The sequence below is a fragment of the Anomaloglossus baeobatrachus genome, chromosome 3, assembly GCF_048569485.1.
Source record: "Anomaloglossus baeobatrachus isolate aAnoBae1 chromosome 3, aAnoBae1.hap1, whole genome shotgun sequence".
NCBI lineage: Eukaryota > Metazoa > Chordata > Amphibia > Anura > Aromobatidae > Anomaloglossus > Anomaloglossus baeobatrachus.
In genome coordinates, this window is record NC_134355.1 from 664,141,979 (window position 1) to 664,161,914 (window position 19,936).

Here is a 19,936-nt window from a genome sequence, read left to right on the forward strand (position 1 = left end):
CTTCCCTGCACCTTTGAAATGTCTGTTTGGTAGCGGTGGATTCCCACCGGTTACCCGCTCCCCGACTGCAATCTGTGCCGGAGGAGCTCCACACTTTGCCCGCAGGCGCCGGCCCTGGGAAACTGGTGCCTTGGCGGTGGCGGTGTTTCCCCGTTGTGGTTGGACCTTTGCCGTCAATCAGGACTTGCTTGTTGGGAGATCTGCGTCCCCTTCACTAACAGATTTAGCAATGTATAGCGACTCCAAGCCTTGCTGGGATCCGAAAAGCCCCTGCTCTGGTGCTGACTGCCCTTTGTATACTGCTCCAGACCCCCGGATACACACAGCCTCCGTGGCCCTTCCAGCAACCTCCAGACAGTCCCACTGCAGACCTTCACCACTGTCTGCTGACCTTGCTGACTCCGTCTGGGCACACAGCCACAGACCAACTTCAGGCTTTCTGTCACTGCTGTTTCACTCTAGCTCCCTCTTGAGCTACACTCTGTTGTTTACTCCTCACACAAGCCCTGCCTGGGCTAATCTCTCTCTTAGCTCCTCACTCCTGCTCCTCCCTGAGCTATCTGCCTGGAACTTCCTGCCTCCAGAGCTGTGAGCTCCTTGGTGGGCGGACACCAACCGCCTGGCTCCACCCCCTGGTGTGCATCATCAGCCTCTGGAAGAAGGCAACAAGGATTTGTGGGTTAGCTGGTGTACCTGCAGGGAATGTGGGGTGCGTGTGTGTTGTTATCTGTGTCCCCTGGCTTGCCCATGGCGACACAGACACACTGTAGATCTGCACAAATTCAGCTTTTTTAAGGTAAAATACATTCCCAAATCCACTTTTAAACATTCAGTTACACATGTAATTGTTTTCAGCATGCGGGTTAATAGATTCACACTATACAGTTTTTAGTCCATAGAAGGATTTTACCTAAATCATACATGTAAACGTATTCATTATTTGTTTACATCAGATACAAAAACTCTCATCTTAACCAAAAAGTAGGAATAATATAGATGAGAAATAGACTGTAAAAAAAAATAAAATAATACAATTCAGCTATTTCTTTCGTATTTACATTTCCTGAAGTGTGAATCAGCCCCTGGGCAGTATTGTAGTAGAGCGGAGATTGCCCGATATCGTAGAGATCCGTTTGAGTCATTTGGCACAAACTGAGGGTAATAAACTTTATGATCTCAATGGAGATATGATGCACACAATGTAGTACTACACACAGCTCTACAGCATTTGCACATCTAAGAATAAAAGCCCATATTATAGATACAAAACTCATCCTGTGCCTCAGACGTAATCACTTACCTGCTCTGTAGAAATGAATTCCGGCTCCTCACTGTAAGAAAACCTGCAGCCTGTATTCAGCACATTGCTCTCGTGCATTGAAGTTATACAGCTCCACCCTGGTGCTCACATTACATTATATTGTACAGTAAACTGTAGGTAAATGATGAAATCAAAGTTATGCAACAACCGTGTGTCCTCCTGTGCCCAAACACAAAGTTAGTGACAAACTTATTTTCTTTAAACAAATTTGGCCAAGGATAAGATTGGCTAATCCAGAAAAAAAAGAAAAAACAACTACAAAAACAAGGCAAAGTGCAAGTGGTTTTGGGTGCACTGGTGATACATTAAATTAGAAAAAAAAACTTCTAAAGGAGTTTAGGAGAAAACATTGAAGAAACAATTATTTAGTTCTCCACTAAGGGGAGCTATTGTACAAACCCTTGTACAGATAGATCTGAAAACCGTGGACAATCAGGAAAAATCCCATAAATCAGGAAAAACAAAACCACAAAAGTAGTTGGAAACTAAGCTGACCGCAGTCCTCTATCTATCGGACAACAATAGAAGTAGGCATGGCATGTTCCAAACACACCTAGACACCTCGTCACTGCTGGAAAAACTAGCTACACCTCAAAGATAGAAATGAGGAAAAACAAAACCACAAGAGTAGTTGGAAACTAAGCTGACCGCAATCCCCTATCTATCGGACAAAACTAGAAGTAGCCATGGGATGTTCAAAATACACCTAAACACCTCGTCACTGCTGGAAAAACTAGCTACACCTCAAAGATAGAAATGAGGAAAAACAAAACCACAAGAGTAGTTGGAAACTAAGCTGACCGCAATCCCCTATCTATCGGACAAAACTAGAAGTAGCCATGGGATGTTCCAAACACACCTAAACACCTCGTCACTACTGGAGAAACTAGCTACACCTCAAAGATAGAAATGAGGAATCCTAACTTGCCTCAGAGCAGTCCCGAAAGGAATAGCAAGCCCACAACATGTCAATGATGGTGATGTAAGAAAACACAATACACAGATAGAAAATATAGATCAGCAAAGGTGGGGCCCGACTTACTAGATAGAACAGGACAGATAACTGATTGCAGCCAGCAAAAAAACCCTGCAAAAAATACCAATCTCTTTATAGGAAAAAAAAATCTGAGACCACTGGGTCTCTCCCCCACTTTATCAGGTACTCTTGTGCCAGAAGCTTATACAACTTATACGATCTAGAGCATCCCAAACATGCTTAATGTGTGTCATGTCCGGTGAGTATGCTGTCATGCAAGAACTGGAATGTTTTCAGCTTTCAGGAATTGTGTCCAGATCCTTGCATCATGGGGCCAGGGTCGTGCATTATCAGCTGCAACATGAATCAATGGTTGTGGATGAATAGCACAACAATGGGCCTCATGGGCCTCATGATCTCATCACGGTATCCGTGTTCATTCGAAATGGCATCAATAAAATGCAAAATACAGTGGTGTTCATAAGTCCTGCATAGGCTTAAAGAAAACTATATATTTGATACTTCTGCATCTCTACAGTGAAACTGGTGGAACATATATGTTTTTGTAATCCCTCATTGTATGCCATACTCATTTTTGAATGTCCCAAGTGTATAGATTGTTATGATATGTGCATTTTTGATATTTTTTTTTACAGCATAACCATACCTACACCAGTACAGTATGTAGAATGGTGAACAGGTTTCTAAGTTCATTACCTTCCAATGCAAGTTCACACAGACTTAAATTTTACTTTTTAAGATATATTCTTTATGTAATTCAGAGTCCTGAAGAGGGCCTTTTGAGTGCATTTTTAGCTTAGCTTCTAATACTTTATTGGCCAGCCTTTGCTCTTGAGCACCAACTTGCATCTCTGTGGCATTGAGTGAACAAGCTTCTGCAGATGGTCACGAGTGGTGATGTGGTTCCAGTCCTGTATCGGAGCCTCTCTTGGTCCTTGGCTGTTTTTTAGATATCTCTATTGATACCTTGTACCACAAATTTTCAACTGGGTTGAGGTCCGGGGACTGGGCTGGCCAGTCAGTAGTAGCCACCTTGTTCTTTTTTTTCCATTCCGTTACTGTCTTAGCTCTGTGACAAGGAGCATTATCATCCTGGAAGATATAATCCCCTGAAAACAGGTGTTGAGCAGAAGGCAGCATTTTCTTATTAAGGATGTCCATGTATTTTTTTGCATTAACCATACCCTCCACAATATGAAGCCTTCCAACACCATTGGCTGTCATACAGCCCCAAACCATTACTTTCATCGGATGTTTCACAGAGAAGCTCAAACACTCTGGCTTGTACTCTTCATGTGGAAACCTTCTCACATAAGACTTGCCATCATTTCCTAAAATGCAAAAAGTGCTTTCATCACTAAATAGGACTTTTTCCCACTCCTGCTTCCTCCATTTTGAATATTTCAATGCCCACAGTTTTCACCTTTGCCTTTGTATGGCTGTCATCAAATTCTGTGAAACACCTTTATGGTAGGGAAATGAGCATTCAATTCAAGAGCAATAGCTCTGGTGGAAATTCCTGCAGTCATCATGCCAATTGTACACTCCCTCATAACTTGTGACATCTGTGGCATTGTGCAGTGTGATAAAGCTGCACATATAGAGTGGTCTTTTATTGCGGACAGCCTAAGGCACACCTGTGCAATAATCCTGCTGGCCAGTCTAAAGGCCACTTTACATGCAACGACATCGCTAATGCGATGTCGTTGGGGTCACAGAATGTGTGACGCACATCCGGCCGCATTAGCGATGTCGTTGTGTGTGACACCTAGGAGTGATTTTGAATTGTCACAAAAACGTTCAAAATCGCTCATCGGTGACATGCCCCCCTAATCTTGACTATCATTGCTGCTGCAGTAACGATGCTGTTTGTCATTCCTGCGGCAGCACACATCGGTACGTGTGACATCGCAGGAATGAGGAACATCTCCTTACCTGCTGCCGCACACAATGCGGAAGGAAGGAGGGGGGCGGGATGTTCATCCTGCTCATCTCCGCCCCTCCGCTTCTATTGGGCGGCCACTTAGTGACGTCGCTGTGACGCCGAATGAACCGCCCCCTTAGAAATGAGGCGGTTTGCCGGTCACAACGACATCGCTAGGCAGGTAAGTAGTGTGACGGGTCTGGGCGATGTTGTGTGCCACGGGCAGCGATTTGCCCATGTCGCACAACCGATGGGGGCGAGTACCCATGCTAGCGATTTCGGTAGCGATATCGCAGCGTGTAAAGTGGCCTTTAGGCACCCCTGTGCAATAATCGTGCTGTCTAATCTGCATCTTGATATGCCGCACCTGTGAGGTGTGTGGATTATCGCAGCAAAGGTGGAATACTCACTAACACAGATTTAGACAAATTTGTAAACAATATTTGAGAGAAAAAGGCCTTGTGTGTGTATACAAAAAAGGTCTTACATCTTAAGGGTGCTTTACACGCTGCGACATCGCTACCAATATATCGTCGGGGTCACGTTGTTAGTGACGCACATCCGGTGCCGGTAGCAACATCGCAGCGTGTGACACCAAGGAGCGACGATCAACGATTGCAAAATTGTCCAAAAACTGTGATCGTTGACACGTTGTTCCTTTCCTTAATATCGTTGCTGCTGCAGGTACGATGTTGTTCATCGTTCCTCTTCTATTGGCCGGCCGCTTAGTGACGTCGCGGTGACGTCGCTGTGATGCCGAACACACCTCCCCCTTGAAGGAGGGATAGTTCGGCATTCACAGCAACGTCGTGCACAGGTATGTGTGTGGGACGCTGTTGTAGCGATAATGTTCGCTACGGCAGCGATCACCAAATGTCGCACGTACGACGGGGGCGGGTGCTCTCGCGCTCGACATCGCTAGCAATTGCTAGCGATGTCGCAGTGTGTAAAGCACCCTTTAGAGTTAAGCTCATAAAAATTTGTAGCAAACACAAAATTGTTGTGTTTATATTTTTATGTAGTGGACGAGTTTAATTTTTCTTTCCTGTAAGATTACTAAAAGAAAAAATCCCAAGTACTTTGATTGGACAGTTAGGACATGTTCACAGAAATTCAGAATTTTTTTTTGCTATGTCTTTGTTAGAAGGGTCCTCACTGGGTGAGGTGGATCCTCTAAGCCTAAGGTCCAGGTGGGCATACAAGCCAAGGGTGTCGGTGCATCATATAGATAAGGCATGTTTGATGCGACACATATTGCTGAGGGACTTCAGACCACAAACATATGGTGCGATACTGGAACCGCAGGTTGGCAGAGGAAGTCCTAACGATCCGGGGTGATGTTCAACTGAACTGAACTGAACTTGTGTGCTGTAAAATGGTCATTGTAAGGGCTAGGTGACTGTTAAGCAAAATTGGGGCAATTGCCCTGCATACACGTATGGAAAGGAAAAAATTACAAAAAAAAATTACTTGGGCTTTTGCCTAATATTAATAACCAGCCCAAGTAAATTCGATAACTGCGGGCTACAGCCCTCCATTGTCAGCTTTACCTTGGAAGGTTATCAAAAATAAAGGGGGCCCAATATCATTTTAAAAATTATTTCTTTAAATAATTTAAAAATATTTTGTGGGCTCTGACCTATTTTTGATAACCAGCCAAAGTAAAGCTGACAGATGAGGGTTGTAGCCCCCAGCTGTCTGCTTTACCTGCGCTCAGGGACAGGCTGAGCTTTTGGAGCAGGCGAGCAAATGTCACCTGGGCCGGTGCCTCAGCAGCTCTTTCGGGCCGCCCAGGCATCTATTACTTTAGACAAGAAGCTGCCATTGTACATTTAAACCTCTACAAGTGTCGGCTGGCTGCATCCCAGTGCAGCAAACACCACATTGTACACAGTGCGGGCAGCATCTGCTGATCTCACCTTATCCAGTGTGCCTGGCTGCATCTTCTGGCGGCAGGAGAGGCATCTGTATGCAGGCAGGAGGTCAGCGCAGAGCCGGAGCAAGCAGGAGGTCTCTGATGTTCCCAAAGAAAGGAAGTGACAGAACCCAGCTCCCCTCCTGGTAAGTTCATTGCGGCTGTCAGCAGTTGTTCTACCAGAGGCACAGTCTAACTTATTGCAACAGCTCAAGCTTCAAACAAATCTGGTTGCTCTGTCAGTGGGAGTCTTATGCTCCAGAGTTACCAGATCTGTGTGTAAGTTATCTGGAGCAATAACTCACAGTGAGGGTCAGATAGAGACTATAGACAGGAGTGTACATCATTCTGATTTCATGTCAGATAGTGAGAAAATCATGCATATGTGTCATTTTAGATAGATAGTGTATGTAAACTTCTGGTTTCAACTGTATATGAATGGATCCCATGAGGATAGTGTTACGATCCACGTATGACTCTGCTTTGCAGAGCCATTGTATATGTTTATGTTCCTGCAGACTGTATTCTCCTTAGAAAGGAGGCGGTTCGCCGGTCACAGCGACGTCGCCGGGCAAGTATGTGTAACGGGTCTGGGCGATGTTGTGCGCCACGGGCAGCGATTTGCCCGTGTCGCGCAACAGATGGGGGCGGGTACCCACACTAGCGATATCGAGACCGATATCGCAGTGTGTAAAGCTCGCTTAAGTCTGGTTTTGTTGCCATATCTATGTAGTAATCGTGGGGCTTTTTGCTGCTTATTTTTCTACGTTCACAAGTGCAAACGTTCAGTATTTGGTGAGTTTTTCTTTAGCATTTGTATCCAAATCCAGAAGTAGGTAAAAAATACGGAGGTGGTGCATGTGTTCTACTGTACTTTTACTGTGATTATTCTGTGGCGCCCTGGCCTAGTTAGGTCATCACAGGTAACACTCAAACACCGCCAACCCCACTAGACAGTAACATTAGCCAAACACAAAATCCTTGTTGCCTCCCTCCAGGGTCTGATGTCAACACCAGGTGGGGCGGAGCCAAGCGGTTGGCCCCACCCACCGAGGAGTTCACAGGCCTGGAGGCGGGAAAAGTGACAGTTGAGTCCAGGAGGTGGAAGTGAGAGGAATAAACACTTGGGTGTCTGGGTTTGTGGCCCAGGCACTGACAGCAAGGTTGGCAGACGGAACCGTAGGACCGGGGTCGGGCGTTGGCCCGCCGGTACCGACCGGGGAGCGAAGTGAAGCCAGCACACACAGGCAGGGCCATCGGACCCCGACCAGGCTTGGAGCCACCGACAATAGTCAAATCCGAGTGTGACCGGAACCCCAGGGGTTTCCTAACAGCCGAAGACCCGATAGAAGGCAACCGCCCAAACCGTGAGGGTATACAGCTACCGCCTAAGGCTAGAGACCCAAGGGCCAGTGCCTGCGGGCAAATGGGCTCCTCCAGCATCCATACACCGGGGAGCGGACTACTATTGGGGATCCATAGTAGTCAAACAAGTACATCAAGGTGCAGGGAAAGACAGCCGCCATCACCTGTCCGGGGAGAGAGACACTGCAGCTGGCTGCGGGACTCGTCCATCCAGCCGTTTGGTTTACCGAGGACTTTGTGCATCTCTTACTGAGTGAGTACACTCGTGCCATCCGGCACCGCACCGCGCTGTTCCTGCAACCCTGCACCTCACCAACTCTGCCTCCCCGTCACATCACCGGGCCCCGGGACCACTGACCCCTACCCACGGAGGGGGAAAACAACATCCCAGCTGCTCCCTACCATTGCTCCCGGGATCCCCGTCAACAGCAGCGGTGGTGCCCATCTTCAGCACGACCCGTGGGTGGCGTCACGGACTAAATCCCCCAAACCAACCACCTTTTTCACTCACGGGCGAGGGGCGCCACTCGAGTCCCCAGATGCAGCCCACCGCTCGAGCCACCGAGCAGCAGCAGCCGCAGCAGCGCCGGACCCGAGCGTTAGCGAGCGCGCGACGGCGGCGTCCTCCCCGCCCGCGACAATTCCACTTGTGATTATGGCTTAAAAATAAAAACTGAGACAAAAAACACCAAATACTCAACATGTGCACATAGCCTATGTAGTTATCTTGGTTGTAGCACCATTTCTATGTAATAAGCCTCAGATCATTGGCGAGGATGTTTCTGTATAGAGTCTGATATACTGAGCCCACCTTAATGGAAAATAAAGATGGGCCATTGTTCATGGGTCACTGCTGTGTACTTTTCCCTAGACCAAAATTAGCCATTCAGCCCCTATGTCATAGTTAGCATTATTATTTATTTTGATGGAAGTCATGATGGGTTAAAAATGGATTTGGAATGTAAAGAATAAATACTTACAATACAAGAGAAAATCCTTTAATCCCACAACTGTTCTGAAGCTTAGAGCACACTGAGCTCAGATGGGCGTTCACTTTGGTAATGCCTTTCCCCAAAGAGATATTAAGGAGGCATTTGTCACAGAGTGACTATGGGTATAGCCGGTGAACTGGGGCTCCTAGACTAGCCCCCAGGCTAAGGCCCACCCTGGCTATCCCCGATCTCAGAGACACTCTCGAAGGTGCAGATGTCCGATCCATCTTTCTGGCCCTGTTCTTGATCAGCCATCTCACCCACTCCTCCAGAAGTTGTCAATAAGTTGAGTTCCTCTATCAGAAACAATTGTAGGTGGGACTCCTTGCAGTCTAACGATCTCACATGTGACTACCTGGGCTAAAGTTTTAGCATTGGTAATGATGGTAAGGCGATAAAATGTGTCATGTTCGAAAACCTACTGTATCCACCACAACAAAAATGATCATATTACCAGCAGGCAAAGGACAATCTGTAATGAAGTCCATGGAAATGCCTATCCAAGGTTGCCTAGAGACAATCAAAGTCTGCAGATAACCTGATGGACGGGAATGTGATTACTTTGAGGGTGCACAAGTGGCACATGCAGACAAATAGGACACCATATCACTCCAGATTTTGGGCCACAAAAATCAATTTAATATGAGATTCAGACTTCCCTTCACCCCATGGTGACCATCAAAGACAGAGTCATAAGGTGAAGATTCCCCCAGAACCCTAAGGTGAAGATTCAAGGGAACAAATGACTTGTGAGCGGGGACCCTAGATGAAGCCTCACCATGGGCCTCAGCAATCTCAGATTCAACCCCAGCACTGAGCACCACCACCACCACTCCCTTCTGAAGGATAGGGAGAGGCTCTTCTCAAGGTTCCTCTCCCAGAAAACTCCTAGATAATACATTGGCTTTAGTCCTGTTTAACCCTGGATGATAAGCTACAAAAAAGTTTAACCTATTAAAAATAATGACCAGTGAGCTTGTCTTGGTGTAAGACATTTAGCTCACTCAAGGTAAAGGAGATTTTTATGGTTAGTAATTACATTAAAGGATGAATAGCTCCCTCAAAAAATTGTCGCCATTTCTCAAACGCTAATTCGACAGCGAGTATGGTAATTCCCTATTACCAATATCATAATTATGTTCAACTTGAGATAACTTCTTAGAAAAGAAGGCACTTGGAGGACACAGTTTACCAGCAGACGGACCTTGAGACAATAAAACTACCATCCCCTGATATGTCAACTTCCACAGTGAAGGGTTGAGAAACATCAGGCTGTACTAATACGAGTGCCGACGAGAAGCCTTTTTTTTTTAGACAGACAATCAAATGTTGGCAAAGCACCCTCAGACCAATTAGAAAAGTCTTCACTTTTTCTCATCATGTCAATCAGAGGTCTCGCTATGGCAGAGATTTTTTTTATAAACTTCCTATAATAATTTGCAAACCCCAAGAAATGCTGCAGCACCTTATTCTCAGGATGGTCCCATTTTTATATAGCCTGTAACTTAGAGGGGTCCATCCTAAAACCAAAAGCAGAAATTAAATAACCCCAAAACGGATGTTTCTGGATGGCGAATACACACTTCAAATTTTGTGGGCAACATATTATCTCTGAATTTGCAAAACTTGTTTAACATGTTGCATATGAGAAATAAAATCCAGTGAATACATGAGAATGTCATCGATGTAAATGATAACTAATTTCCCCAGTAGGTGAGCAAATACTGTACCTAAATAACAAAATACTGAAAAAACGCACGCGCATTGATCAGACCAAACGGCATCACCAAATTTTTCTAAGCGACTCTCTGACATATTGAATATCATCTTTCACTGATCTCTCTGTTGCACCCAGATCAGTTTGTGATGCCCTGGCCTATTAGGTCGTCACAAGGGTGCCGTGCAATCTGCTCTTCTGCATGGTACCCGCTCCTCCTTGGTTACGGGTCCTGTCCATTTGGTGTTGCTACCAACATGTATACAAAAATCCTGAGGAACACTCTGCACCACACCCACCAGACACCCATTAGCCAGCCTGAGGGGAATAGGGCCACCCAGATGGGGGGGATGGAAGAGGGAGGTCAGAGATGTCAGTTCAGTTGAGTTCAGACAGTTGAGTAGAGAGGAGGAGGAGAGGAGTTGAGCAGCAGTGACAGGACAGGTCATGCTGTGGAGCTGGGCTCCTGTACCCATCCCAGGTGCCAGACGTTGGCCTGGCCAGTAGCAGCTGGAACCCCGGTCGCAGGGGGTAGTGACAGGGGGCACAGTGCTGCTACAGAGAGCAGGCCGGCTGCTTTGTGCTACAACCGGGCAGGGGCCAGGGCACGACGGGGTATGCGGACCCTAGGCTGGGAAGAAGCTTCACGCAGCCCAGTAATTCACCCGACAGGAACGGAGTCTTCAGGAACCGTTCCCCACCCGCTCCAAAATCGGGGTACTAGCACAACGAGGGGAATAGGACTTCCCACAATCATCCAGAAAATCCCAAGCGTGAACCCTGAGAGTAAGCTTACCCTGCTAGCCACGCAGGTGAGCGGGACCCAAATCGCTTTATGTGTAAGGGCACACGTAGGACACACAGTGCCAAAGGACAAGGCTTCAGGTCAACTTGCAACACCAAAAGGGCACGGACCCAGCATGCTTGCCCAAGAGGAGCAGGACATTCAAGAGTTTGGTTTACCTGGTGTCAGCGTCAGTGACTTTGGACTGTGTGAGTACTCGATATCCCTCTACTCTCGAAGGGTCCCCCTGTGCAATCCATCACCATGTCCTGGGACACCACTCCCCTGCCCACAGAGGGGTTAACATCTCTAGCTGCCACACCATCGTCACCGGGCTACCCAACGGCAACGGTGGTCCTTCACGTTACCACACACCGTGGGTGGCGTCACGAACACTATCCCATTCACCATACACAAACAATTCCCCCCTTTTTATTTCCGGGTAGCCACGCGACATCGCCTCGGATCCGGAGACCCCTCAAGCCACTGTGGATCCGGGTCCGAGCAGCCCATCAGTTGTCGCGGGGCGGCACAGGTCCCCCTGAGATTGTGTTTGGCGAACCATTTAGCAACAGCAAACTGATTAAATCAATCTGTTCTGAGTGACATAGGATATGGGTCACGAATAGTAATTTGATTCAGCTGACGGAAATCCAGAAATGGACGCTGTCTGCCATCCTTCTTTTTGACAAAGAAGAAACCCACAGCCACAGGCAACAAAGATGGCCTATTGTGTCTATTAGGCAAACACTAACATGGATGTAACAGAGCAGAGGGTCATCAAGAAACATTGTGTGGACTATGTCAAACCTGCGGTGGTGTTTTGGGGGTTCATAAAGGGATGAAAGAGGGGGTCTGTTCAAATTCTGTTCAAATAAAGGATTTTTCTGTAATTTTGTGTATAATTCTTTTGACTTGCAGGTTAGTAATGGGCGTCTCATAGATGCCCCCCATTACTAACCTAGGGCTTTATGGCAGCTGTGATTTTTGACAAATCACAGCTGCCATCAAGCCTACAAGTATTACCCCACAATTGCCACCACACCAGGGCAATCGATATCAGCAGGGCAATGCACTATAGTTGACTCATCTAATGTGATGCACAAATTGTGGGACAGCTGCAGGCTTCTATTTTCAGGCTGAGAGGGACCAATAACAATGGTATTTCCCAGCCTGCCAATAACAGCCCCAAGCTATCAGCTTTACCTTGACTGGTTATCAAAAATGGAGGGGACCCCACACCATATTATTTTTTTAAAAATGACATGGGATCCCTTCCATTTTTGATAAGCAGATATGGTAAAGTAGACCACTGAGGGTTGTAGTCCATAGTTGTCTCTTACCAGTGCTGGTTATCAAAAATAGGATGGGAGCCCAATGTATTGTTTCATTTTCACACCTCAATGTTATAAAATTCTGTGAAGTCTCTGGGGGATCAAGGTGCTCATCAAACATCTAAATATATTCCATGACATGTCTAGTTTCCAAACTGGGTTCTCTTGTGGCGGACCTCCCCTGTTTAGGCACATTAGGGGGTCTCCATACGCGACATGGCGTCCACTAATAATTGCAGCTAATTATACAGTCAAATGGCGCTCCTTTGCTTCCGAGCCCTACAGTACACCCAAACTGTAGATTTCCACAACATATGAGGTATCTGTATACTCAGGAGAAATTGCACAATAAATTTTATAGTGCATTTTCTCCTGATACCCTTTGTGAAAAAGAAAGCTACTTGGTTGAAGTAATAATTTTGTGGTAAAGATGTTTTTTCATGGCTCAATGTTATACAATTCTGTGAAGCCCCTGTCGGTTCAAGGGGCTCATCAAATGTCTAGATAAATTCCTTGAGGGGTCTAATTTTCAAAATGGGGTCATTGTGGGGGAACTCCACTGTTTGGGCACCTCAAGGGGTCTCCAAACAGAATATGGCGTCCACTGATGATACCAGCCAATTTAGCTTTCAAAAATTCAAATGGCGCTCCTTCCCTTTCGAGCCCTGCTGTGCGCCCAAACAATTGATTTCTGCCATATATGAGGTATCGGCGTTCTCAGGAGAAATTGCACAAAACATTTTATGGTGTAATTTCTTCTGTTACCCTTGTGAACATGCAAAATTTGAGGCTAAAGTAACATTTTTGTGGGAAAATTCATTTTTTCCCTCCACATTCCTTTGGCTCCTGTGAAGAACCTAAAGGGTTAATAAACTTCTTTGATTTGGTTTTGAGCAGTCTGAGGGGTGCAGTTTTTATAATGGTGTCACTTTTGGGTATTTTCTGTCACCTAGGCCTCTCAAAGTCCCTTCAAATGTGATGTGGTCCCTAAAAAAATTACTGTAAAATTTGTTGTAGAAATGAGAAATTGCTGATGAACTTTGAACCCTAAAAAGAAAAAAATATATGTTTCAGGAATTACGCTGATGTAGACATGTGGGAAATGTTATCTAATAAGTATTTTTTTTGTAGCATAACTTTCTGGTTTAACGTCATAACAATTAATAGTTTAAAAATTGCAAAATTTTTGCCAAATTTCTGATATTTTCACAAATAAATGCAAGCAATATCATTTTAAGTACAACATATCATGAAAAAAACAAACAATCTCAGAATCACCGGGATCCCTTGAATTATCCCAGAGTTATAACCTGTCAACGTGACACTGGTCAGAAATTAAAAAATTGGACCGGTCACAAAGGCAAAAACAGGCTCTGGTGCTAAAAGGTTAAAGGATTGTTGTGCCTAAAGGGAGCTTTACACGCTACGATATCGCTAGCGAGCGTACCCGCCCCCTTTGTTTGTGCGTCATGGGCAAAACGCTGCCCGTGGCGCACAATATCGCTAACACCCGTCACACATACTTACCTTACCAGCGATGTCGCTGTGGGCAGCGAACAGCCTCTTCGTTAAGGGGGCAGTTCGTGCGCCGTCACAGCGACGATACAAGGTAGGCGTCCAATAGAAGCGGAGGGGTGGAGAACAGCCGCATTAACGACACGCCCACCTTGTTGCTGGAGGACGCAGGTAAGCTGTTGTTCGTCGATCCCAGGGTGTCACACATAGCGATGTGTGCTGCCTCAGGATCGACGAACAACCTGCGTCCACGACGACCAACGAGATTTTGAAAATGAACGACGTGTCAACGATCAACGATAAGGTGAGTATTTTTGATTGTAAACACTCGCTCTTAGCTGTTACACGCAATGAAGTCGCTAACGACGCCGGATGTGCGTCACGAATTCCATGACCCAGACGACATATCGTTAGATATGTTGTTGCGTGTAACGGGGCCTTTATTCAAAGCTTTCCATTGTCATCATTGTTAATAGTACATCTCTCATGTAGAAAAAGAAAATGTGCTGGCAACAATATGTCTGCTGTATGGGGGCATAATTATCACATTAACGAGCGTAGTTCTGTCCCCATACATTTTGTATAGGTCATTATGAAAAGGCCTTTAAACGAGTTTTTATATAGTTAATTGGTGTTCTTTGGGCAGAAATCTGTCTGTGTAAACCCTTCTTTCCTCTTTACAGTGCATTTAATGTAAGGTTTAGTTTTAAATATCTTCATTATGTTTACACTGGGTATTGCTTTTGGGATGGATCTAGGGCTACAGAAGGTTGGTAAGGATTAGTTTTAGATCATACAAATGTGTCAACTTTTACCCTTTTTTCTAATTTTTAGTAACTTAAATGTTTTACCATAAAGATATAATACTTTATCGCAAATTGCAAGCAAAACCTTCCCATGCTGCAATCCACACCACAACTGGCTAAATAGAAATAAATATACTGTAGCATTAACAACTACTGAAAAAGTATCCGAAAATCAATTATATCTTTATAATTTTTTAGGATTATGTCCACAAAAGAATAGAATCCCATCACACACCTCTGTAGGATTTAGGCTATGTGTGCATGTTGCTTTCTATTCCACAGCGTGTAAGTCACTACATGTTCATCTCAGAACGCAGCTGAAAAGCTGTGTTCTGAGACGCATTGTACTGCAGAATTCGAGCTGAATTAATGCGTTCTGGATGCTTCAAAAACGCACATTTTTTGACAGTGTGGTCCCACTCGGCTCTGCAGCATCCCCATAGACTTCAGCAGAGCCGAGTGGGACCGCACTGCCAAAAACAGCAAGGCTGGCTGTGAGACAGAGCCGTGCGATCAGAATGAACTCGGATGAACTTCACCCGACTTCATTGCGATCGCGCGGCTCTGTGCGTGTGCCGCGGCTTGATTTGTGGTCAACACGTGAAGGACTCACCTGTGATTGCAAATCCCCTGAGTGACTGCAGTGAGCCGCGCGATCAGCTATGCTTTCCCTCAGGTTACTCGCGGCCACAGCTGCAGTCCTCCACCTGAGAGTGGTGGCCGCGAGTAACTTCAGTGACAGCACAGTTGATCGCGCGACTCACTTCAGTTGCTGCATGGAGCTCACAGGAGAGGCGGTATTCTACTGCCGCTCCTGTCAGCTTCCGATGTAGCAGATCTGAAAGCGTCGTGGGCCCTTGCGTGGATTACGTCGGACCTGGAGGTGTTTTTGAGGGGTTAATAAAGTGGTAAAAGAGGGTGTTTTTTTTGTCTTTCATTACAAATAAAGGATTTTTTGGATGTTGGTTTATTTTCTTTAACTTACAGGTTAATCATGGAATTTATCTTGGGGAGGCGCCTGCCATGATTAACCTAGGACTTAGTGGCAGCTATGGGCTGCTGCCAGTAACTCCTTATTACCCAGTTTGACACTGCACCAGGGCAATTTTGGATGAGCCGGGTAGAGTCCCAGGACTGTCGCATCTAATGGATGCGGCAATTCCGGGCGGCTGCTGGCTGATAACTCCATACCGTGGAGCTCCCCATCCTGAGTATACCAGCCTTCAGCCATGTGGCTTTATCTTGGCTGGTATCCAAATTGGGGGGAACCGCACATCGTTTTTTTTTTTAATTATTCATTTATTTTTTTACTGCACAATATAGACCCGCCCACCGGTGGCTGTGATTGGTTGCAGTGAGACAGCTGTCACTCAGCGTTGGGGCGTGTCTGACTGCAACCAATTATAAGCGCCAGTGGGCGGGGGAAGAAAGGAATACGAAATGGATTAATGAGCTGCCGGCACTTTCAAAAGAGAAGCCGCCACAGTGTGAACGCCGTGCAGCGCAGCGCCGGTGATCGGGGATCGGTGAGTATGAGAAAGGGGGTGGGAGGGGAGACCGACATGGACAGAGAGAGAGAGAGAGACCAATCAACAGACCGACTGACATAGAGGGAGAGAGATCGAAAGACCTGCCTTTGTTATGTCAAAAAAAACATGCGGATCACAACAAAAATGCACTGCAAATGCACTGCTTAGCATTTTGGTAGTGTTTTCCTGCAACTTATTGATTTCAATGGGTGTAAAACGCTGCCAAAACGAACAAAATAATTGACATGCTGCTTTTCTAAAATGCAGAGATTGACAAATTTTTGACAATCAAAACGCTGCGTTTAAAAAAGGATCTTGCGCATGGGTTTTGCATGATTCTCATAGACTTTGCAGGTGAACCAAAACGTATGCATTTTGCTAATTACATAGTGCAGTTATAAAGGCAGCCAAAACGCAGAAAAAAAACGCAACGTGCGCACAGGGCTTTAAACTTCTTTACTAAGAAATCACATTATTCATTTATCTGATTTTCTATGGTTTTCCTCCCCATCCCCAGATCCCTTAGAGTTGAAATTGTAAATCTTCTCATCACTTTCCAGTTCTCACCTTTCGATGCAAATACTGTTCTCAGTATTTTGGGGTTTCTCTGTTCCAGCTTTGCACATCTAGGAGGCTGACATTTTTACCCAATATTCTTTGCAAAATAACTTTATGATTGAATTTGGGTTCAGGTGTCTGAGAAGAGCAATTTTCAAATCTTACACATAGTAGGGGTACTCTGTGCTGCTGGCAAAGATCCGAAAGAAGACACTAAAGTAAGCAGGAGTGATGATGATGTGTTTTTTGCATCAACGTGTTTTGAAGACCTCCAACTTCTTTACCACAACAAAAACACAAACTCACTGTCATGGTTTACCTCCCCGTCCACATGGCTAGGTGGCGGAGCCTTCACCCGGGCCTCACTTCCTGAGCTTGGATGCTTTAAATACTGTCATCTCCGGTGAACGAGTGGTGGCTATAAGCTTAGCGCTGCTTTGCAAGTGAGTGCTGGTCCCTGTAAGTGGGATCCTGTTACATGCCCTCTCTGTGCACTCGATCTGTCGGTGTTCCATCCCCTAGTCAATGGGTCCCCAATTCCAGTCCTCAAGGGCCGTCAACATGTTTTCAGGATTTCCTTAGTATTGCACATGTGATAATTTAATCACCTGCACAGTTGATGATTCCAACACCCTTGCAATGCTAAGGAAATCCTGAAAACATGCACTGTTGGCGGCCCTTGAGGAATGGAGTTGGGGAACCCTGCCCTAGTTATTCTGCCATTCCTCTGTCCCACCTCCTTCCTTCCCACAATAGTCCTGGTTGTTCCCCCCTCTCCTACCTCCCCACTAGGTTGCTTCCTCTGATACTGACCTCGGCCTGACCTCGACCCTGTCTTTGCTCATTCATCCTCTCCTCCTTCTTCCCGTACTGTGTATGACCCAGCCTGCCCAACCATACTCCGCTTATGCTTTCCAGCTGATGCTCAGCACACTGGGAGTTCCCCTCCTGGCTTATTCAGCTCCGTGTAGTGTATTTCCCTGCAAGGCTCCAGCTCCCCCTAGTGGCAGCCTGACACTCATCTTGATGGGGGTTACAGAAGGCAGGGGTGGTCATGGAGTAGGATGGTGTGGCAGAGGTGGTGGAGTGGGGGTCACAAGAGGCAGGGACGGTCATACAGCATGGTTGTGTGGTGGGTATGAGGCAGAGAAAACATCCAGGAACTGTCAGCGGTAAGGGCTTTAAAGAAATGGACCCGGAGTTGGCGCGTGTGCAGATGGAGCTATCGGCTCCATGGCAAGCTGAGATCTCATTTGCGCATGTGTTGCGGATGGGGGCCGGGCCGTTGCAGGGGGCTGCTCGGATCCGGGTTTGTTACTGCGGCTCGAGTGGTAGCCGGACCCTGGATCGTACAGCCGTCCGTCCTCACAACCGTAGGAAGGGGGTATTTACAGGGGATTAGTTTGTCAGTGACACTGCCCGTGGGTTGCTGTGAGTGTGAGAATTGGTAGCACCACCGCTGCCTGGTGATGGGATGCCCAGGGCTGATGGAGGTTTGGATCCCCTCCACGGGTAGGGGAGGTGTAGTCCCGTGGCCAGGTTGAACGGGAGTGGTGGTTGCAGAGAGGGTCATGCAGGGTTGGACCAGGGATAGATGGTGTACTCACAGTTCCAAAGAATTGCACACAAAGTCCAGTGGTAAACCAAATTGCCAGTGACCGGTTGCCTCCGGTGGGTGTATTCGGGTCCCACACCCTGGTGTAGCAAACAGGGGTCCCTTCCTCCTGCACTCAGTTTGTGTGTCTTTACTGGGACGACTCTGCTTGGAACGGGGAAGTCCACTCCCGGTACTTTGCATGTTGGGAGCTGTGGCCCGCGAAATATGACCCTTGGAATCTCTGTGGGTTCTGATGGACACCCTATCCCCCGCATTGTGCTTCCATTTCTGGGCTTACTGTGGAACAAGGCCTGACACCTTGTCCCCGGCTGGTCAATTGACAAGGGGCTTGAAACTTTCCTCGCCCTAGGGTCCAGGCCCCCAGTCTGTGCACAGCCTCCGGACCGGACTCACGCTGTCGGCACTAGTAGGCTACAACCCTGTCCCAGTCCACTTAAGGTCTCCCGCGTCTTTGGTCCTGCTTGCCGTCTGCCACCTAGTCCGGTAGTCTAGGGGCCCCAACCCCTAGCTCCGCTGCACTTCACACCCTCCCACTTCAACTGTAAGTACTCGAGTACTGTTTGAGCTTTTCTACTGTGTTCCCACCCCTAACACCTCAGGACCTCTAAGTGGGCGCTCCCATCCACTTGGTCCCGCCCACTGGTGTGTCCCTATTGTCATGGGGGGTGACTAGGCTTTACTGACTGGTGTTGTGCACCTGGGTGTGGGTTTTGTGTTGGACTGCCAAGGAGGATGGAATTTTGTACCCGAGAGATTTGTACAACCTCTGTGGCTACCTGGTTTTTCCAGGGCGTCACACATGCGCTACCTTCGGGCACCATTTTCCTCAAGTTCGCTGCTGGGACATCAATGGGCCAGAGGCGGCATATGTGCAGATGAAATCTTGAACTGGAGCTCCATTTGCGCATGCACCAACTCCAGGCATCATTATTTGAGGTCTGCACCACTGACGTTTTTAGGAAAGCCCCTGAAGGCAGCGCGACACAGGTTAGCGCCCGCAGCACAGTGCCCGCAGCATCGCCCCTGCCCCCTGTCACCATTCTCCAACACCCCCCCCCCGGTAAGCTACATTCGGATTATAAGACGCACCCCTCATTTGCCTCCCAAATTTTTGGGAGGAAAAGTGCATCCTATCCAAACTATACGGTGAAATATTATATTTGATATATGAATACTGTAATTTATATATATTATATATATATATTATACACACACACACAGTCATATGAAAATGTTTGGGCACCCCTATTCATGTTAACCTTTTTTTCTTTATAACAATTTGGGGTTTTGCAACAGCTATTTCAGTTTCATATATCTAATAACTGATGGACTCAGTAATATTTCTGAATGGAAATGAGGTTTATTGTACTAACAGAAAATGTGTAATCTGCATTTAAACTAAATTTGACAGGTGCATAAGTATGGGCACCCTTATCAATTTCTTGACTACTACTTTTTACTTACTTACCGAAGCACTAAATTGCTTTTGTAACCTCATTGAGCTTTGAGCTTCATAGGCAGGTGTATCCAATCATGAGAAAGGGTATTTAAGGTGGCCACT

General features: G+C 46.5%; 1 protein-coding gene across 1 annotated transcript in view; it reads right to left on the reverse strand.

Annotated features, from left to right (window-relative positions):
• LOC142297394 (uncharacterized) overlaps positions 1-19,936 on the reverse strand; it is a 181,706-nt gene that overhangs the window by 62,576 nt on the left and 99,194 nt on the right. Inside the window, exon 12 of the mRNA XM_075341620.1 lies at positions 8,775-8,932. Within this exon, the coding sequence (XP_075197735.1) occupies positions 8,775-8,932 (158 nt within the window). The remainder of the gene's footprint in view (positions 1-8,774; positions 8,933-19,936) is intronic.